Genomic DNA, 16,623 nt, shown 5'->3' on the forward strand with positions numbered 1-16,623 from the left:
TTTTCTTTTTTGCACTGCGGTTTGGTGGTAAAATGACAATTACTTTTACTAAAAAGAATATTGAAACAAATTAGCGGGAAGATTTTTAACTTTAATCCAAAAAAAAAAAAAAAAAAAAAAAAACCGGGAAAGACTCCCGCCATTGAAACCCTCCTCAAATACCACACTAATATTTAGTTAGAGCAACTACATTAGTCCGTTTTAAAATTTCGTCTATTTTACACTAAAAACTTACTTTTTCTATTTTTCACTATCACATTTCTAAAATACTCACATCAGTTTATCTATTTTACACTTCTATTCTAATTAAATAATATTATTTATTATTATTATTTATTAATACTCATACTCATTCTCACCGGTACACCATTTACATTTTCGGCTCTCTCTCTCCTTCACTCACTCTCTCCATCACAGCCGCCTTACCCAACCCGCCTTGCCGCCAATCTAGCTCGCCGCCTCAGCCCTCTCTTTCCTTCGCCCCTCCCTAGCTCCGATCCACAAGCGCCGATTCGCCTCCCACCCCTAACCGACGAGCATCGATCTCCCTAGCTCCGATCCACAAGCACCGATTCGCCTCCCACCCCCAACCGACGAGCACCGATCATTCCACAAGCTCCAATCTGTGTGTGTATCTCTGTTTTTTTTTTCCCCTGAGCAAATGTGTATATCTGCGTTGATTCTCTAATTTTTCTGTGTGGATGTGTTTGTGTTTGTGTTTGTGTGCATCTGAGGAAAAAGAAGAAGATGGGGAGAGACATTACTGAGTTTGTTGAGCTCTGAAAAGAGAGAAAAAAAAGAGCGAACCGGAAATTGATAAAAAAATAAATGAAGGAGCTATAGTAGCCGTGTATATTTACACGGTTACTGTAGCTCATGGATGAATTTTCACAATTTTGCACAACTTTGCACTTACTGATGTAGGAGATTTTTTGCTCAAAATGTGTAAAATTGAGGAATTCTTGTATTGTACATAACTATCCACCCACTGATGTGGATGCTCTTATTTACTTTGTTTTGTATTTTTTTTCCTCTCTCTAGCCTTATATTGGTGCTCGTTGTGATACTTCACAATGTGTCGCTTTGTGAGCTAGGATGCGCTGGTGCTCGTGTGATACTTCACAATGTGTTGCTTTGTGAGGTAGGATGCACAGATACTGACAATGGTATAGGAACAAGTGAAAGTATGATACGGTGACGTGTCATTTTTTTTTTTTAAATTATAACATAAAACAGTTGGTACAATACCAATATGATATAGATATGACACGAGTACAACACCCTAAATGAAATACATGTGCTTCCAAGTTCGTGAGATTTGCTAGGGGTTGTGATTGCAACAATAATTGCTATAAGGATAGTTGATTGGAAGAGAATTTAAGGCTTCTATTATATATAAAAAGTGCATTGGCTACAAGAGCAAATGAGTTAGTGGAGTTGTGCAGTTGAAAACCAATATGAGTTTGCTTGTGGATTTTGGAAGGAGGTAGCTAACCCTGTTATGGCTATAAATTTTTTAGATAGGTAATTGAGATTATTTAGAAAGATTATTATCAAAATATTCATTATGATTTCTTAGATAAAAGATTATCAATGACAAGAGCGAACCTAGGATTTCAAGCTAGGGGGGCCGAAGCATTAGAAAAAAAAAAAATCCAAATAGGTATCTATATAATACTAACAAAATATCAACTAAGATAAATACACAAAGTCATTGTTACTTAATACATTAAGATGTAATCATCTACCAACAAAGACAGAATATTACAATATAATATTGTTTTTTAAGAGTATCAGCTGTTGCAAAAAAAAAAAAAAAAAAATCACAAACCAAAACTTACTTTTGCTACTTTAATATAGCATTTGAAATGTCTCGTATAGTAGTGTTTTGGGTATTTGATGTTCTAAATACAAAATATTTATCATTTAGAACACCTAATACTAGTACTCTAATATTGGGCTAACTAGGATGTTTTATCTTTTATTTAAAATTTTTGTTTTTGTTATATTTTTGAGTTTGATAGTTGCTAGTTGGGCTAAACTAATTAAAAAGGAGGAGGTATGAGTTTTTGGAAGCAAGAAGTGCAGCTCTAGAAATATATATATATAACGAATAAATAAAATTTCTCTTTTTTTCTTTGGGTCGGGGGGGCCAAAATTTTTTTTCCTTTGGGCCAGGGGCCCAAGCCCCCCTTAGGTCTGTCCTTGGTCAATGATATCCATTAGTCACAAAAACTCATTTACTTATCCATTTTCAAGAAACACTCATCCTACCTTGTCATAAACCTTATTCATAGATAGTTTTAGGGCCGTATGAATCCATCCACCCATCTACTAATTTAGGTCTTTTACTACTAAATTAGAATGCATTTTCATGCTAGTTGATAGAGAAGTTAATTAACTTTATAAATAAATTAGGCACCACATCACTATGTTCAAATCTTTTTTCTATTTCTTCCTCTAGTTAATATGTCAATAGAAAACTCTATTATTGCCATATTAACCAAGCTTGATTAATATATTTTTCTTAACTTAACATAGCATCTTCTCTTTCCACTTTATAAATAAATTTAGACACCGCAATAGATAATATGTCAATAGAAAACTCTATTATTCCATGTCAATAGATAAATGAAATTAGGAGCCATATACAAGGTTCAAATATTTTTTTTCTTTTCTTTCTCTAGTTAATATGTCAATAAACAACTCTCTTATTGACATATTAACCAAGCATGATTAGTATATCTAAGCTTGACATAGTAGCTTCTCTTTCCACTTTGAACTTACTTCATACTGTTTGTTTTGTTTTTTTGTTTTGTTTTATTCTTCAAATTCAATGAGGACAATAAGAGCTCAAACTCATAGCAAGGTTTTTATTACCTCCTATCTCTCAACTAATATACTTTATGCAAACTTTTTTTTTTCGTTCTCATCTAACGAAAATGCATGTAATCCTTTAACACAGAGACGAAAAAGGTTAAGGGACATAGGTCGTCTTATCTCAACCCTTTGGTTCTCTGTTTAAGTAACAATGGAGACACATTCCTTAACAATTGGTATACAATGTTCACGAAAACACATTCTTTTTATCAACTTTTCATGGAGCACTCATAACTATCTTATCATAAGTCTTATTTATATCTAGTTTTATGGCCATATTACCCCATCTTTCCATTCTCCATAAATAATATAGGTCTTTGACTACCAAATAAGAATGCATAGACACGTTACTTGAGATGGAAGTTAATTAACTTTATAAATGGTATATGGTAGCACAATACTAGGTTATTCTTTGTAGGGACTTGGGGGGAGTGTTTTGTCACTTTTTTTGTTTTTGTTTTTATGCTAGTCAGTAGGGGTATCAAAGTATTGAGACAGATTTGAAATCACATTTGTTACCCCTTACCAGCTTAGCACAAAATGACGTTTTCCCCAGTCATATTTCCTTTTAATTTAACTTTTACACTTTCAATTGCATTACTTCTCTGGTTAATATATTATTAGATATTTAGCAAAACAAAATTGTCAGTTTACAATTCTGTTGTCACTTATTAGAAACAATTAGGAACAACTATTGTTATTGAGTTGATGTGGATGTCAGATTAGCATTTTTATCACAATGGCAAATTCTCATTGATTGGTACTATAAAGTCAGCACTGACTTTGTTTCCCCTAATTATATGCTATATGAGGTAAATTGTTATTTTTCCTAAATCATTACGAACCATTACTGTTTAGCCAATTAGGCAATACCTTTTGTCATTGAAAGTAGCCTTATTATCTTTTATTTTATTTATTTATATCGATTTTAGTATTAAAAAAAACTAATAAAATAAATCCATCTAAATGAATGTCCATCGTAATACATAATTTTCAAAGTTCATTGAAGATTACTTACAAAAAAAAAACCTACCTATCATATCAATCACAAATTTTATGAGCGTCAAATTAAGACCATAACTTTCAAAAAAAAAAAAATGATGTCCATATACTGCATAATACCTTACGGATTGAGATCTCGTGCAATACCCTGCAATAACACAAATCTTAGCCATCCATTTAATCTAATGACTCATTATTTCGACACCTCACCAAAATTAAAATTACCCTTTTACCCTTAAAATTTTTGGAGTCCTGCCGTTTCCTTTGTGTTGATGCGTTTAAGACTAGGATTGAGATTTGATAATATCAAATTTCTCTCTCTCCTGCGTAGCTCCTCTACAATTGCCTTCTGCCTCTTCCTCAACCCACTATCACTGCTGCCAGCATCACCCAACTTAGACCTATCAACCAAAACAAAGAAAATACTACATCTTACCATTTGAAATTTCTTAACCCCCAAACACTCACACTTACACTCTCCCTCTTTCTTTGTCTCCAAGTGTTTCAACTCTCAAGGATTGAAGCTCTCTCTGAAGCAACGCAGCCAATGGCCATATTGGTGGTTCCAACGGTTCTTGGCCATTGTATCATTGGAAAATCCCCAAAATCCCATTTGGCACAGTCACCGTGGGTCCATCTTTGATTCTTAGGTTGCTTCCGACATAAACCGACTCAAGGAGGTGAGTTCTCTCTTTTGTATACATTGAATCAAAATAAAAATTATTTTTTGGGTAAGTGGAGAGTTAGGTCCAGGGTCAAGATAATTGGGGTTTGATTTTAGTTCTACTAGTGATATTTATTTCACCATGGAATCATTATTTAGTTTATGTTTTGAGAAATATTTTTTGGTTGTTTTTTTGCTGCAACTTGAATATTGTACATTTTCAAATGGATATGTGAAATATGGTCTAGCAAAATAATAGAAATGGATGGTTAGTGATATGAAGAGATCTCAATGAAAAAATTCAGAAGTTCATGTGGGATTAATTGAGTTAGCATCCTCTTCTGGAGTCAAGCCAAAAGCAGCACATGAGTTGATGAGTAGAGAGGCTAGTGGGAGAACTAATCTTGGATTCATTGAGCTTGATCAGAAAAATTATCTTAGAACAAGATAGCAAGAAAACTTGATATATGGTCAAGCTGCATGTTTATTAGGGTACTTTCAGGAACAATTGACTAAAAATCCATCATTTCAATATGGAGTACAATTAGATAACATTGAGCAGATAACTAACATTTTTTGGGCTGATGCTAGAATGGTTATTGATTATGCTAATTTTGGTGATGTGGTGACATTTGACACTACATATGGTACTAATAAAGTGCTAAGACCATTAGGGTTGTTTAGCGGTTTCAATCACCATAGAGGGTTAACGGTTTTGGGGTTGGTCTTTTATATGATCAAATCTAAATGCTTGGTGACAACACCGAATGTATGAGCCATGTGCCTTGACAGTAATGCAAGGCTTTGGAAGGGTAATAAATTTTCTAATAGAGGGATTCCAAAGAATATAGTACTCTTGTTGATAGAGACTGAACAAGCCATTCACGGAACCAATTAATATAAAATGTTGGATACGACAACTAGTGAGTGGGAACTCAATGTTCTGAATTTGATCAAATGAGTCATTGTTATCGTCAATTAATTTGTAGTAGTCTACAGAAGAATTATATCAACGTAGTGTCTAACAATTAATTTGTTGGAGTTGGAGGGAAGTGAAAGTGATCGAGTGAGATGGGAATTGATGAAGACAGTGCTTGTAATTAGAGAGTTTCATGATTTAGAAACGCACCAGAATCAAATTAGGGATTTGACGGGAAGTTTGTGCAGAATTTCTAGTACCACTTTGTCCGGGAGATAGTCTGACATTTTCAAGCTTTTTTTGAAAATTTTCAATTTGGAAAACTAAGATAGATGGAGATGAATGAGCTTTTTGAAAACACGATATCGCCTTTTTTTTTTTCATTGTTTTGCTTTGTTTTTGTTTTTTGTGCCACGGTTTTGTTGTAAAATGCCAATTACTTTAACTAAAAAGAATGATCAAACAAATTAGTGGGAAGATTTTTAACTTTTATAAAAAAAAAAAGAAAAAAAAAAAGGGGAAGACTCCAGCCATTGAAACCCTCTTCCAATGTCACACTAATATTTAGTTATTTATTTGGTTTTATATTATTTTTTTCCTTTCTCTAACATTATGATTTAACCCATGACTTAGCTTATATTGGTCTAGGGAGGATTATATAGAGGACAAAACTTAGCTACAAAATTGGTTGTAGCTTAAGGCTACAAAATTGGTTGTAGCCAAATTCATTCAATAAAATAAATATTACAACATATTTTAAAATTTTAACTGTTGAATTACATGTTATTTACCTTTTTAATATACATGTTAAATTTTGTATCAATCAAATATTATTTATTATATGATTTATAAGCTTATATTTTGTGTATAATTTTAAATTACAAAAACTTGCAATTTAAAGAATTTATTGATGACATAACTATTGATCTTTAATTTTCTTGAAATTTTGCAAGTATAGAGGATATAAGAAGAAGATGTAATCCAATAGTGGATTTGTCAAAATTCTCCTCCAATGAAAAAATATTAAGTAAGTTTATAACCTAAGGTTATAACTAATTTTGTAACTAAAATTTGTCCCTATATGGATTTGTGAGCTAGGATGCACGGATATCGATAGTGGTTTGGGTACAGGTACAAGTACGGCACAGTGATATATGTCATTTTTGAAAATTATAACATAAAACAGCTAATATAATACTGGTATGATATGGATACGAAACAAGTATGACATCTAAATAAAGTGCATGTGCTCCCTAGTTTGTGAGATGAGTTTTGATTTTTAAATATTTTAGCATTTTTTTCATATTAATATTTTAGCATTTGTTTTATTGACACATCGCTTTCTTTCAGACTTTAGGCGACCGACTATAAATACCCCTATAATTATAATGGTTCTCAAACTTTTCATCACTAGTGTTTCACTCAATGGAGAGTTCTGATCAGTAAAGCTTTTGATCAATTGAGGACGGCGTCGTCCTCAATGGGTTCGCTTGGTTTTTATGCTACATGGACTCGATAGCAAGTCGGGTATGTAAGGCACCTTTTTTTTCTGTTTTTATTTTATTTTATTTATTTTTTATTTATGAAAATCCTTACGTACTTTCCATTTCATCCAGTTTTAAAGGACCAAATGAGAATGCTCTAATATTCTCTCTATTAAACTATAATTTCATACTTGTAAGTGTGAAATTGTCGTGTCTTGTAGATTTCAATTTAAAATTATAATCATCTATCATTCTATACCAAATGCATAAACTAATCTAGTTCAAATCAGATAGATGAAAATCAAAATGATTATCTAGGAAAAAATAATTATTGATATGTTGCATTTGTCATGTCCTTATGGACATTTTTGAGCATGCAAAATTGGAATAAAATATTGCATTTATATCTTTTTATCCTTACAGACATGTTAATATTTTTTTAAGGATGAAGCATTTCTTGAAAAGCCAAATGAAGAGTATAGTGCTTGGATTCTTGACCCATAGAAGTGGGGATGTTTGAGAGACTTTTGGTTCTTGATCGGGTAAGGCTTCATTGTCCATAAGATGTAACTGAAAGCATATGGGTTTAAATAGAAATAATGATTGTGTGTGTAGAGGTTTATGCTTTTCCATGGACAAAGTGATGTCTGGTTTTGCTACAGGGCTTGAAGGCCTTACATGAAATTCTTGGTTTTAACTATATTATCTTGCAAGATATTCACACAATATAACCAACGAAGGTTGGCCTAAGTGGAAGGGACTCTAGTCACTTAAGCAAGTGGTCTCAGTTTTGAGCCCTTGTGGATGCAACAAACTTTCTTGGAAGAGGTCCTCGCATTGGCACCCGACAGTACCTCAAAGGATTAGTCCTGGGATAAAAACCTGGGGACACCTTGGGAAACCAAAAAAGATATTCACACAATATAAATTTATATGTTCATGCCTATTTCAGTCAAGTTTTCTTTGATTTTAATTTAGCTCTTTATCAATGTTGATTCTTTTTCATTTTTAAGGGACATGCCTTCCATTCCCAAAAAAAGAAGATATTAATCCTTTCATTCTTGATCAATTTTGAATGTTATTTGGATGTAATTAAGCATCAGGGGAGTAGATCTCATATTAGTTCATGTTGTTCTAAATGAACTTAGTGTAAGAAAATGAGTTAAAAGGTCTAAGTTTAGTTGTGCTGAAGAAGAAATTTATGCGATCTTCCTTAGAAGATGGAGCATTCGAACAATGATGCTATAATAATTTAAAGATTGAAAATTACATTCCTAGTTTCTAGCTAGAAGAGACTTTGCCTTCTTAATTAATAATAACGTATAGTTTTAAGGCATGTACATGCTTATATTTGGCAAGTTGCTATGTTAGAGTACAAAATGTTCTATGGCAGACAAAAATTAGAAAGTTTTATTGGGGCATCCAAATATATGTGTTTTGGAATCACTTTTCAACCATTGTGGATTCAGTTTGTTAAATGACTGCATATTGCAAAATTTCATATGGGAAACCAAATTTCTTTTTGTTTCTTGTTTCTTTTCTTAATACATGTTGACAGTCAAACAGTAATATATTATAACATTATGTACAATTACTATTTCTTTAAGAAAGAAAAAAAAACACACACACACAATACTGTAAATTTATAATAATAAAAAAAATAAAAATATATCCACAAAGTCAATTTATTCAAGGGGAAAAGAAAAGGAATACAACCACAAAGATTCAAGAAAAAAAAAATACAACCATATAGCTCAGTTTATCACCACGGATTAGGAGTAATCCAAAAAGGTGGCGGATCAAACTTCTCCAAATCAGAATCGTAAATTGGCCTAATTTCTTCATTATCTAAATTGAACAATCCAAAATCATGGCCACCATACAAGTAGTCCACATCCATCTCAGACCATCGATCATCCGAGAAATAAATTGAATTTGATATGCACTCTGAAAAATCATGACTAGACAATGACATCGACTGATTTCCGCCCAAAAACAGAACTTGATCCTTCAAAGACTCCACCTTTACCAACAGTTTCTTGCTCAAATCTAACTTGTAGACACGAAACAACATTGTACGGTATGGACAAACCAAAGGTTGTGTGTCACTGGAACTGAGTAAGTAAGATTCATCAACAACATCTCCTTCTGCATTTACAAAATTTCCAATGGTGCGTTGGATGATCAAGAAGTCACTTGATGTCTTCACCAAATACAACTGAGTTGAAACTTTGTCTCTGGGAAGATTACCATCAACATATTTCAGTGTTGTTCTAGGTTCAATGCTCAAGCTTTTCGTTGGAAGAGCACTCTGAAACTCCCACACTTCCACTGAACAGTTGTATCTTAATGCGTAAAGCCGATTATCGTGGCATATAATGTCATAGTAGCCTCGATTTTCACCCACAAAGTTGGTCCATGTTGTGTCTCCTTGCTTACAGAATGCAAGGCTTGAGAGAGTGCCATAGATCATCACCACCACCCCAAAGTCGTTGGAATGTGATGGGTCTGCAAACAAGATAGCTTTGCTGATAAAATATTTCTTAATTTGGGCAAATTTGGACCTATCAATTGGGTTGAAGAATTCAACAGGAATCAATGGCAGTTGGATGTGAACTCTGGAGAAGGGATTAAAGATAACTGGGTTGGCTTCATCATCCAACATTACCAGCCAGCCGTGACAAGAACCCACGCACCAAACATCATCACCAAAAGCCCCAAACACATCCTTCATCTTGTAAACCTTCTTTTCTGCAAGATTAAAGAAGTGGCTTGTTGTAAAGTCACCTTCTTGGTCACTAGGAAGCATGAGCCATGGAGTACTTTGAATGGAATGAGACTGTGCTTGTAATTGTGTAGCTGCGGATCTCCAGGAAGAACAGACAGCTTTGCAGCGAATAGTGTCAACAAAGGGAAGCTTTCTTAGGATGAGTCCTAAGAGTTCAGCAGGGAGATCTGACCATGAAGATGATGATGATGATGAGTACTTTGCTTCAGTTTCAGCCTTCCATGCTTTGCTTGAAAATTTTCTTCTTCTTCTAAACCTCTCACCCAAAATTTTTCTTCTTTTTCTAAAGCTCTCACCCATGATTGATTTTGTGTTCTATCGACTACGTATTTCCTATCTGGAGTTTTTCTTTTAATTTGTACTCAAGACTGACTTATTTATAACTGAAAACACTACTGAGCACCACTTTGTTTTTGGTGTTTTGATACGCCGACTTTGATTCAAAAATTCTAAGTGGGAAGTTTCGTTTTTTACCGGACTTTCCTAATCCGTTTAGGACTAGGATTGGGACTAATTTACTATTCCTTCTAGGATTAGGAGTAGTAATACTACTTCTTTTAGCAATAGGAGGATAATTATTTTTGAATAATTATTCTCTGTTTAGTATTTTTAAAACAGAGTATTTGTTTAGGAAAGGTGATTATCTTTATCACTTTGTTAAATAAGTGTTTAAGTTTATCTCGATCTCATTGTTACTATGGAATTTCTATCATTTAAAGGTCCTATTTAAGACCCACAACTAATAGTAGAACGTAAGCAGAAATTATCTCAAAACCTCTGCTTCTCAATTCAATTCAGCTTTATCTCTCTCAATTTTTGTTTTACTTCTAGAAATCTCTTTGTCAATATACTGAAATTGCAAGTGGGTCTCGAATATATTTTGCAAATTAGGTTAGAAATATTTATGATTAAGTCGGAGAAATGGGTTCTTTTTGGATAGAATATAATTAAATTGTTAGTATTTTGATGGGTTGGGGTTATTTATATTTATTTATCGAGTTTAATCTGAAATTTAATGGGTCTTTACACAAATTGTGTTAGGTTTTACTTGGATAATACATGTGTTCTATTCCTCCTATGTAGCATCTTGGGATGAAGCTTATTGATAGTGACTGTAATGTCTTGGGATGAAGCTATTTGGGAAGGGTGGCTGATGTTTGTAGCTATAAGAATAGAGGATACCAACAGCATAATTTTCAGCCGCTATTAGTACTTTAATTTTCAATTAGGATAGAAAGAGCTCTTTCAAACACTATAACGCTACAGTGGATTTAGACTAGAATTTAAGAGCATATAAATTCATAGTAGAATTTAGGAATATACTCAGCCTTTGTAACTGTTGTTTCAGATCCATAAATTTATTAATCAATTTCTGCCAGTCAAACTTGCAGGAACACCAACATGGGTTGTAAAGAATTGTTGAATGCATCAGATTTAGATTGGTTTGCTTTCTCTTTTTTATTGTGTGTTTTCCTTTTTTTTATTGATAAATTTATGCATGCACCTAGTGGGTTTTGAACCAATGACCTTCCCCTCCCTTTTTGTGTGTTTTTCTAAAATTAATGCGTGACCTAATACATGATACAAGTGAAAATTTATGTAGAAGTACTCAAATAAAGTAACAGAATTAGTCCTAAAGCAGTCATGTATGGTGCTGCTGGTTTAATTCGACAGTGTGTGTTCTGTCCTTGTATGGGTTTCCCAATCTTGTTTATCACACACAATATCATGTGATTTAAAAAGGCTTCACAGTAGCATCTTGTTGCCCTTAAGTGGGTTAGCTATTTGTGTTGGTCTAGTTGTTTGCTTCTAACTTCTTGTTGTTCAGAAAGCTACTTGTACCTTTGTATTTTGGGTAAATCAAGGATTTGTTACTTTTCACCAGTTTTACTTTTACCCGATTGTGATAGATGAAATGCAGTCGCTTACTTGTCTGAAAATAAAAATTTGACTACTTTTCAGCTCAATGACTACTTTATTTATGAAATGTTCATACTTAATATCACCTAATTGAAATGAAATAGAAGTACATTTGCTTGCATCAAATTAGACTAATCAATTTTCATTATCACTTTTTGTTGTAACCTATGGTTTCTACTTTATGTAATTGGTACAGGAGGAAACCGTTTGGAAAATTGAGTTTGTTTTTTTTGAATTAATTATCATATATGTATTCCACTACTTGGAATAAATTTTTAATATGCTTCTATTTTTAATGTCTTCAAGCTTTTCTAGTCCCTTCAAGCCACAATAATATTGGTTCTGCAAACCTTATTAAATATGATAAGTATAGTATGCTGATATTAGATTATGCCTTGACAATGATGCAGAGGTGGAGACAATTATGGCAAATAAACCTTGGACTTTTGACAAACACCTTATGGTGCTTCAACGATACAGTAAGGACTCAGAAGGGGAGAATATGTCATTTACCCATACTCACTTTTGGGTGCAAGTGCATGATATCCCGATCAGATTCATGAATCCGAGAGTGGCAGAAGGGTTGTCCTAAACAGTGGGGCGGGTACTATATGCCACCCAAACACTCCAACTGACGGCAGGTACTATATGCCACCCAAACACTCCAACTGACGACGGAGGTGGCTTCATGCGAGTTCGCATACGGGTCGATATATCACAGCCCTTATGTCGAGGTAGGGTGGTGGCCCTTGGAGATAAAAAGGAACAATGAACGTTTGCCTAATCTTTGCTATTGGTGTGGTTGTCTAATACCTTCTGGCAGTGCAGGTACCCTGGAGGAGAAAGATAAACGCTATGGTTCTTGGTTACGAGCTGCTCCTTTCATGGGTTCACGCAAGGCAGTGTTAAGGGTCCCAGGTTTCTATGAGAGAAAGGAGGCAGCCGCAGGTCGAAACGGCCCCACACGCACTCCCCGGCGGACGCCGGCGGCGGAAACAGGGACATTAGACCAGACACATACTGACACGGAAAAGGCAAGTGCATTGAAGGCGGACACGTCGGTTTCAAATTTCAAATCACCTTTCCAAAAAGAGAGTAACCCAGCTGGCCATGCCCAACGTTCTCAGGAGTTGACGCCCACACTTAAAGCCACAGACACGTTTGAGGAACACATTAATGACATTGATTGCACCTTGAAGAAGTTGGATATACCTGATGGAGGAAATCTCGCCCAAAATGATATACCAGGTGCCATGCCTTCCCAAAATAACCCCGCAAATACCCAAAAAGCCCTCTCGACCACTCAGATAACACCTCAGCCCGAAATTCCCTCCCATATCCCACGTTTTCCGGCCAAAATGGGTAATTAGCCATAATTGCTGAAGAATATAGTTAGTAGGTATTGGGTTGAAAGTAAATATAATTCTAACATCTCGAGTTTAAGAGAGTCGATTTTGGGCTATAAATTGAGTTTTTGAAAGTTGATTTTTATGGTCCGATTTCGTCTGATGTGGCATTTTTTCCACGTGGCGTCTACTTGAAAATCGAGTCTTAGAGACTCGATTTATAATTTGACATTTAAATGCTCGATTTATCCTACAAGACTTATACGAAAAAAAATAAAACCAGAAGCCACAGAGGATAAGGAAAAAAAAAAACCCAGCTGTTCTTCTTCTTCCTCCCAAGTCTCTCCATGCTTTTGTCTCTAATTTCCCAAAATACAAAGTGATGAAAACCCCAGAACCCACAAGAATCTGCATGTGCAGGAAGAAGGCATGGGTTCTTTGGAATCAGAGCAACACAGCCAACGGCGATCTTCGATGGCGTGTGGGTCGATGACAAAACTTCAGGCCGCATGTGGAGGCGCGTCAGGCTGAAGATGGACGCCTGCTTCTTGGGTTTTACACATCGGAGGTCGAAGAAGAGATCCATGGCGTTGGTTTCATGAACCACCAGTCGATTGGAAATCTGTGACGGCTCGTGGGTTGACGGCCACCACGCATGGCGGCGCGTGTTTCCTAAATAGAGATCGAACTCTTGGGTTTTGCAAATCGGAGGCCAAAGAAGAGATTTGCAACGTCGGTTTCACGAAAGGATGGAGAAAAACTAGCAAATTTGAAGGGAGGCTCGAACTGTGGCTGTGGCTTCTTCTTCTTTGTTTGTTAAACTCAAGTGAAAGAGACAAAGGGGAAAAGAAAGAGAAAGAAGGAAAAATAATGAAAATTGTATTTAAAGTTGTTATGCTCTATCCCGTAAGAATGTTTGCTTATAAATTGAGTCTTAGAGACTTGATTTTCAGGTGGATGACACGTGGAAAAAATGACACATCAGACAAAATCAACCATAAAAATCGAGTCTATAAGACTTGATTTTGGCCTCCAAAATCGACTCTCTTAAACTCGAGATGTTAGAATTATATTTACTTTCGAACAAATGCCTACTAACTATATTCTTCAGCAACTATGGTTAATTGCCCATTTTAGCCCACGTTAATACCTTCCCAAGTTCCCATGCACCAACGTTACCACCTATCTCTTATCCCGAAACTCTCCCTGACATCATCGCTCCAAACAAACTTCGTAACAATACTCACTCCCCAGGTACATGGAAGAGACTCACCGCAACCTATGAAGCACGGATGTGTTTTAGAATTCGGGTGAGTGTGAGTACGGTGTGAGATTCGATAATTTTTAAAAAGTTAAGATACGGTGTAATAAGATATTGCGATTAAAAAATTATTAAAACTGTGAGGACGATTATGGCGCATTGGGTCGGGAAATTCGGTGCAAGTGTGGGCGATAACTGGCTGCCTAAGCTTGGATGTCCGAAAGTCATTTCACCTATGGCAGAGGGCTGTGAGACGACTAAGATGGGAGATTTCATTGATCAAGAGAACAGGACATGGAGAGAAGACTTGACTGACAGAGTTTTCTATGATTTTGAAGCCTCAACTACTAAAAATATTCCACTTTGCCGATCCTTACAAGATGATGTTCTGATTTGGCCCTTTAATCCGGATGGTGTACACTCGGTCAAGTCGGGTTATAGATTCTTGCAGGACTCGTGCCTAGCCCGACAGCCTAGTTCATCAACATCAAACCCCCTGAAACATTTATGGAAGCAGCTCTGGAGCCTTGATGTTCCTAATAAGGTAAAACACCTTATTTGGCAGGCATGCAAAGACTCACTTCCCACCAAAACAAATCTGGTCCGACGTAAAATCGTCTCCGATGGCCTTTGTGAGATATGTAAGCAGCACGAAGAGGATACCCTCCACACCCTTTACCACTGCCCAGAATTGCAGACTTTGTGGACGACGACACCGTCTTCGAACAAGGATACCCTCAAGCAGAACACATGCTTCACTGACTTTGTTGTTTCTGTGTTTGCAGGTCAGAAGGAACCCGAGCTTCTCATGGTGGTGTTATGGAATTTGTGGAAGCGTAGGAATAATCTCCGCTTAGGCAAGCCTACAATCCCACTTAATAAGGCGCTGGAGCACTCTCGGGAGCAACGGATTGAGTCCCACTCCAGCCCCTTAGCATCAACCACACTGGGGAGTAAGCAGCAAGCCACTTGGACACCGCCTCCTGAACACTGGTACAAGTTTAATTTTGATGGCGCCACATTTGCAGACAAGGACAAAGCAGGAATAGGGATCGTTGTTCGCAACAGTGATGGCCTCGTCATGACGTCTCTGGCACAACAAATCCCACTGCCATCTTCAGTTATCGAGGTCGAGACCCTAGTAGCAAGACGGGCTCTAAAGTTTGCCTTGGAATTGGGTTTTGAGTGGATCATTCTTGAAGGGGATCTAGAGACACTGGATAAAGCTATGAAGACAAAGAGCAGCAACTTCACACCGTACGGACACATAATGCAAGACTTACTTTTCCTCGGTCAACATTTATCAGACTTTAAAATATCTCTGGTATAATTTGGCGCACTCTTCAGCAAGGAAATCACAATTCCTACTCCATATGTCAGTCTGGATGAAAATGTACCACCAGAGTTTATATCTATTGCAGGCTGATTCCACTAGCCTTCATTAATAATACGTTGGGTCCTCTTTCTCAAAAAAAAAAAAAAAAAAAGATTATGCCAGGGCATCGAGTCTCTTATTCGACGTTTCTTTTGAGGACAGAGGGGTAACAATAGAAAAATTCGCTGGGCTATGTGGCAAGAGCTGTGTTGGCCAAAATCCCAAGGAGGGCTCGGCTTTAAGGACTTGTCAAGCTTTAACGACACACTTCTAGCAAAGCAGACATGGCATTTTCTCCATGATACTTACTCTTTGTTTTGCAGGGTACTTAAACCTAAATACTTCCCAAATTGTTCGGTTATGGAAGCTAAGAACCCAAGCTCTGCATCTTACGATTGGAAGAGTATTATCAAACGTAGGGAGGTGATTAGAAGGGGGGCCATTTGGAGGGTTGGAGATGGACAATCTGTTCAGGTGTGGAGGGATAATTGGTTACCAGGAAAAAATATGGCTAGGATCCTATCTCCTTGTAGGGACGAAGATGGAGATGTTAAGGTGAGCACGTTTATTGTTTCTGAAAATTGCAGGTGGAAGGAGGAAATTCTGGACTACTACTTACGGGATTTCGAGGTAGATTCGATTAAAGCAATTCCCTTGTGTCAAACTCAGCAGCAAGACTCCCTGATGTGGCCCCATAATCGAGTGAGTATACCTTAAAATCAGGATACAAGTTTCTGCAAAATGAGCATCAATACCAGCAACCCGGTTCCTTAAATCCAGAAGCTGTGAAACACTTTTGGCAAGCTATCTGGAAACTTAATCTTACTGCCAAAGTAAAAAATTTGGTGTGGAGAGCATGTTGGGACTCTCTCCCTTCGAAGACAAACCTTGTCAAACGAAAGGAGATTACTGATGCTAACTGTGATTTTTATAAATTGCACCAAGAGGATGTGGCACATGCTATATACTTCTGCCCGAAGCTGA

General features: G+C 36.2%; 1 protein-coding gene across 1 annotated transcript; it reads right to left on the reverse strand.

Moving 5' to 3' along the window:
* Positions 1-8,711: 8,711 nt before the first annotated feature.
* On the reverse strand, positions 8,712-10,928 carry LOC142616795 (putative F-box protein At4g22165). The gene is made up of 3 exons (XM_075789574.1): positions 10,924-10,928; positions 10,263-10,291; positions 8,712-9,913 (listed from the first exon to the last, which is right to left on the reverse strand). Exons 1-3 carry the CDS (start codon positions 10,926-10,928, stop codon positions 8,712-8,714), a joined length of 1,236 nt encoding a protein of 411 aa, XP_075645689.1.
* Between the last annotated feature and the right edge of the window lie 5,695 nt (positions 10,929-16,623).

This window comes from Castanea sativa, chromosome 11 (assembly GCF_040712315.1).
Source record: "Castanea sativa cultivar Marrone di Chiusa Pesio chromosome 11, ASM4071231v1".
NCBI classification, from domain to species: domain Eukaryota; kingdom Viridiplantae; phylum Streptophyta; class Magnoliopsida; order Fagales; family Fagaceae; genus Castanea; species Castanea sativa.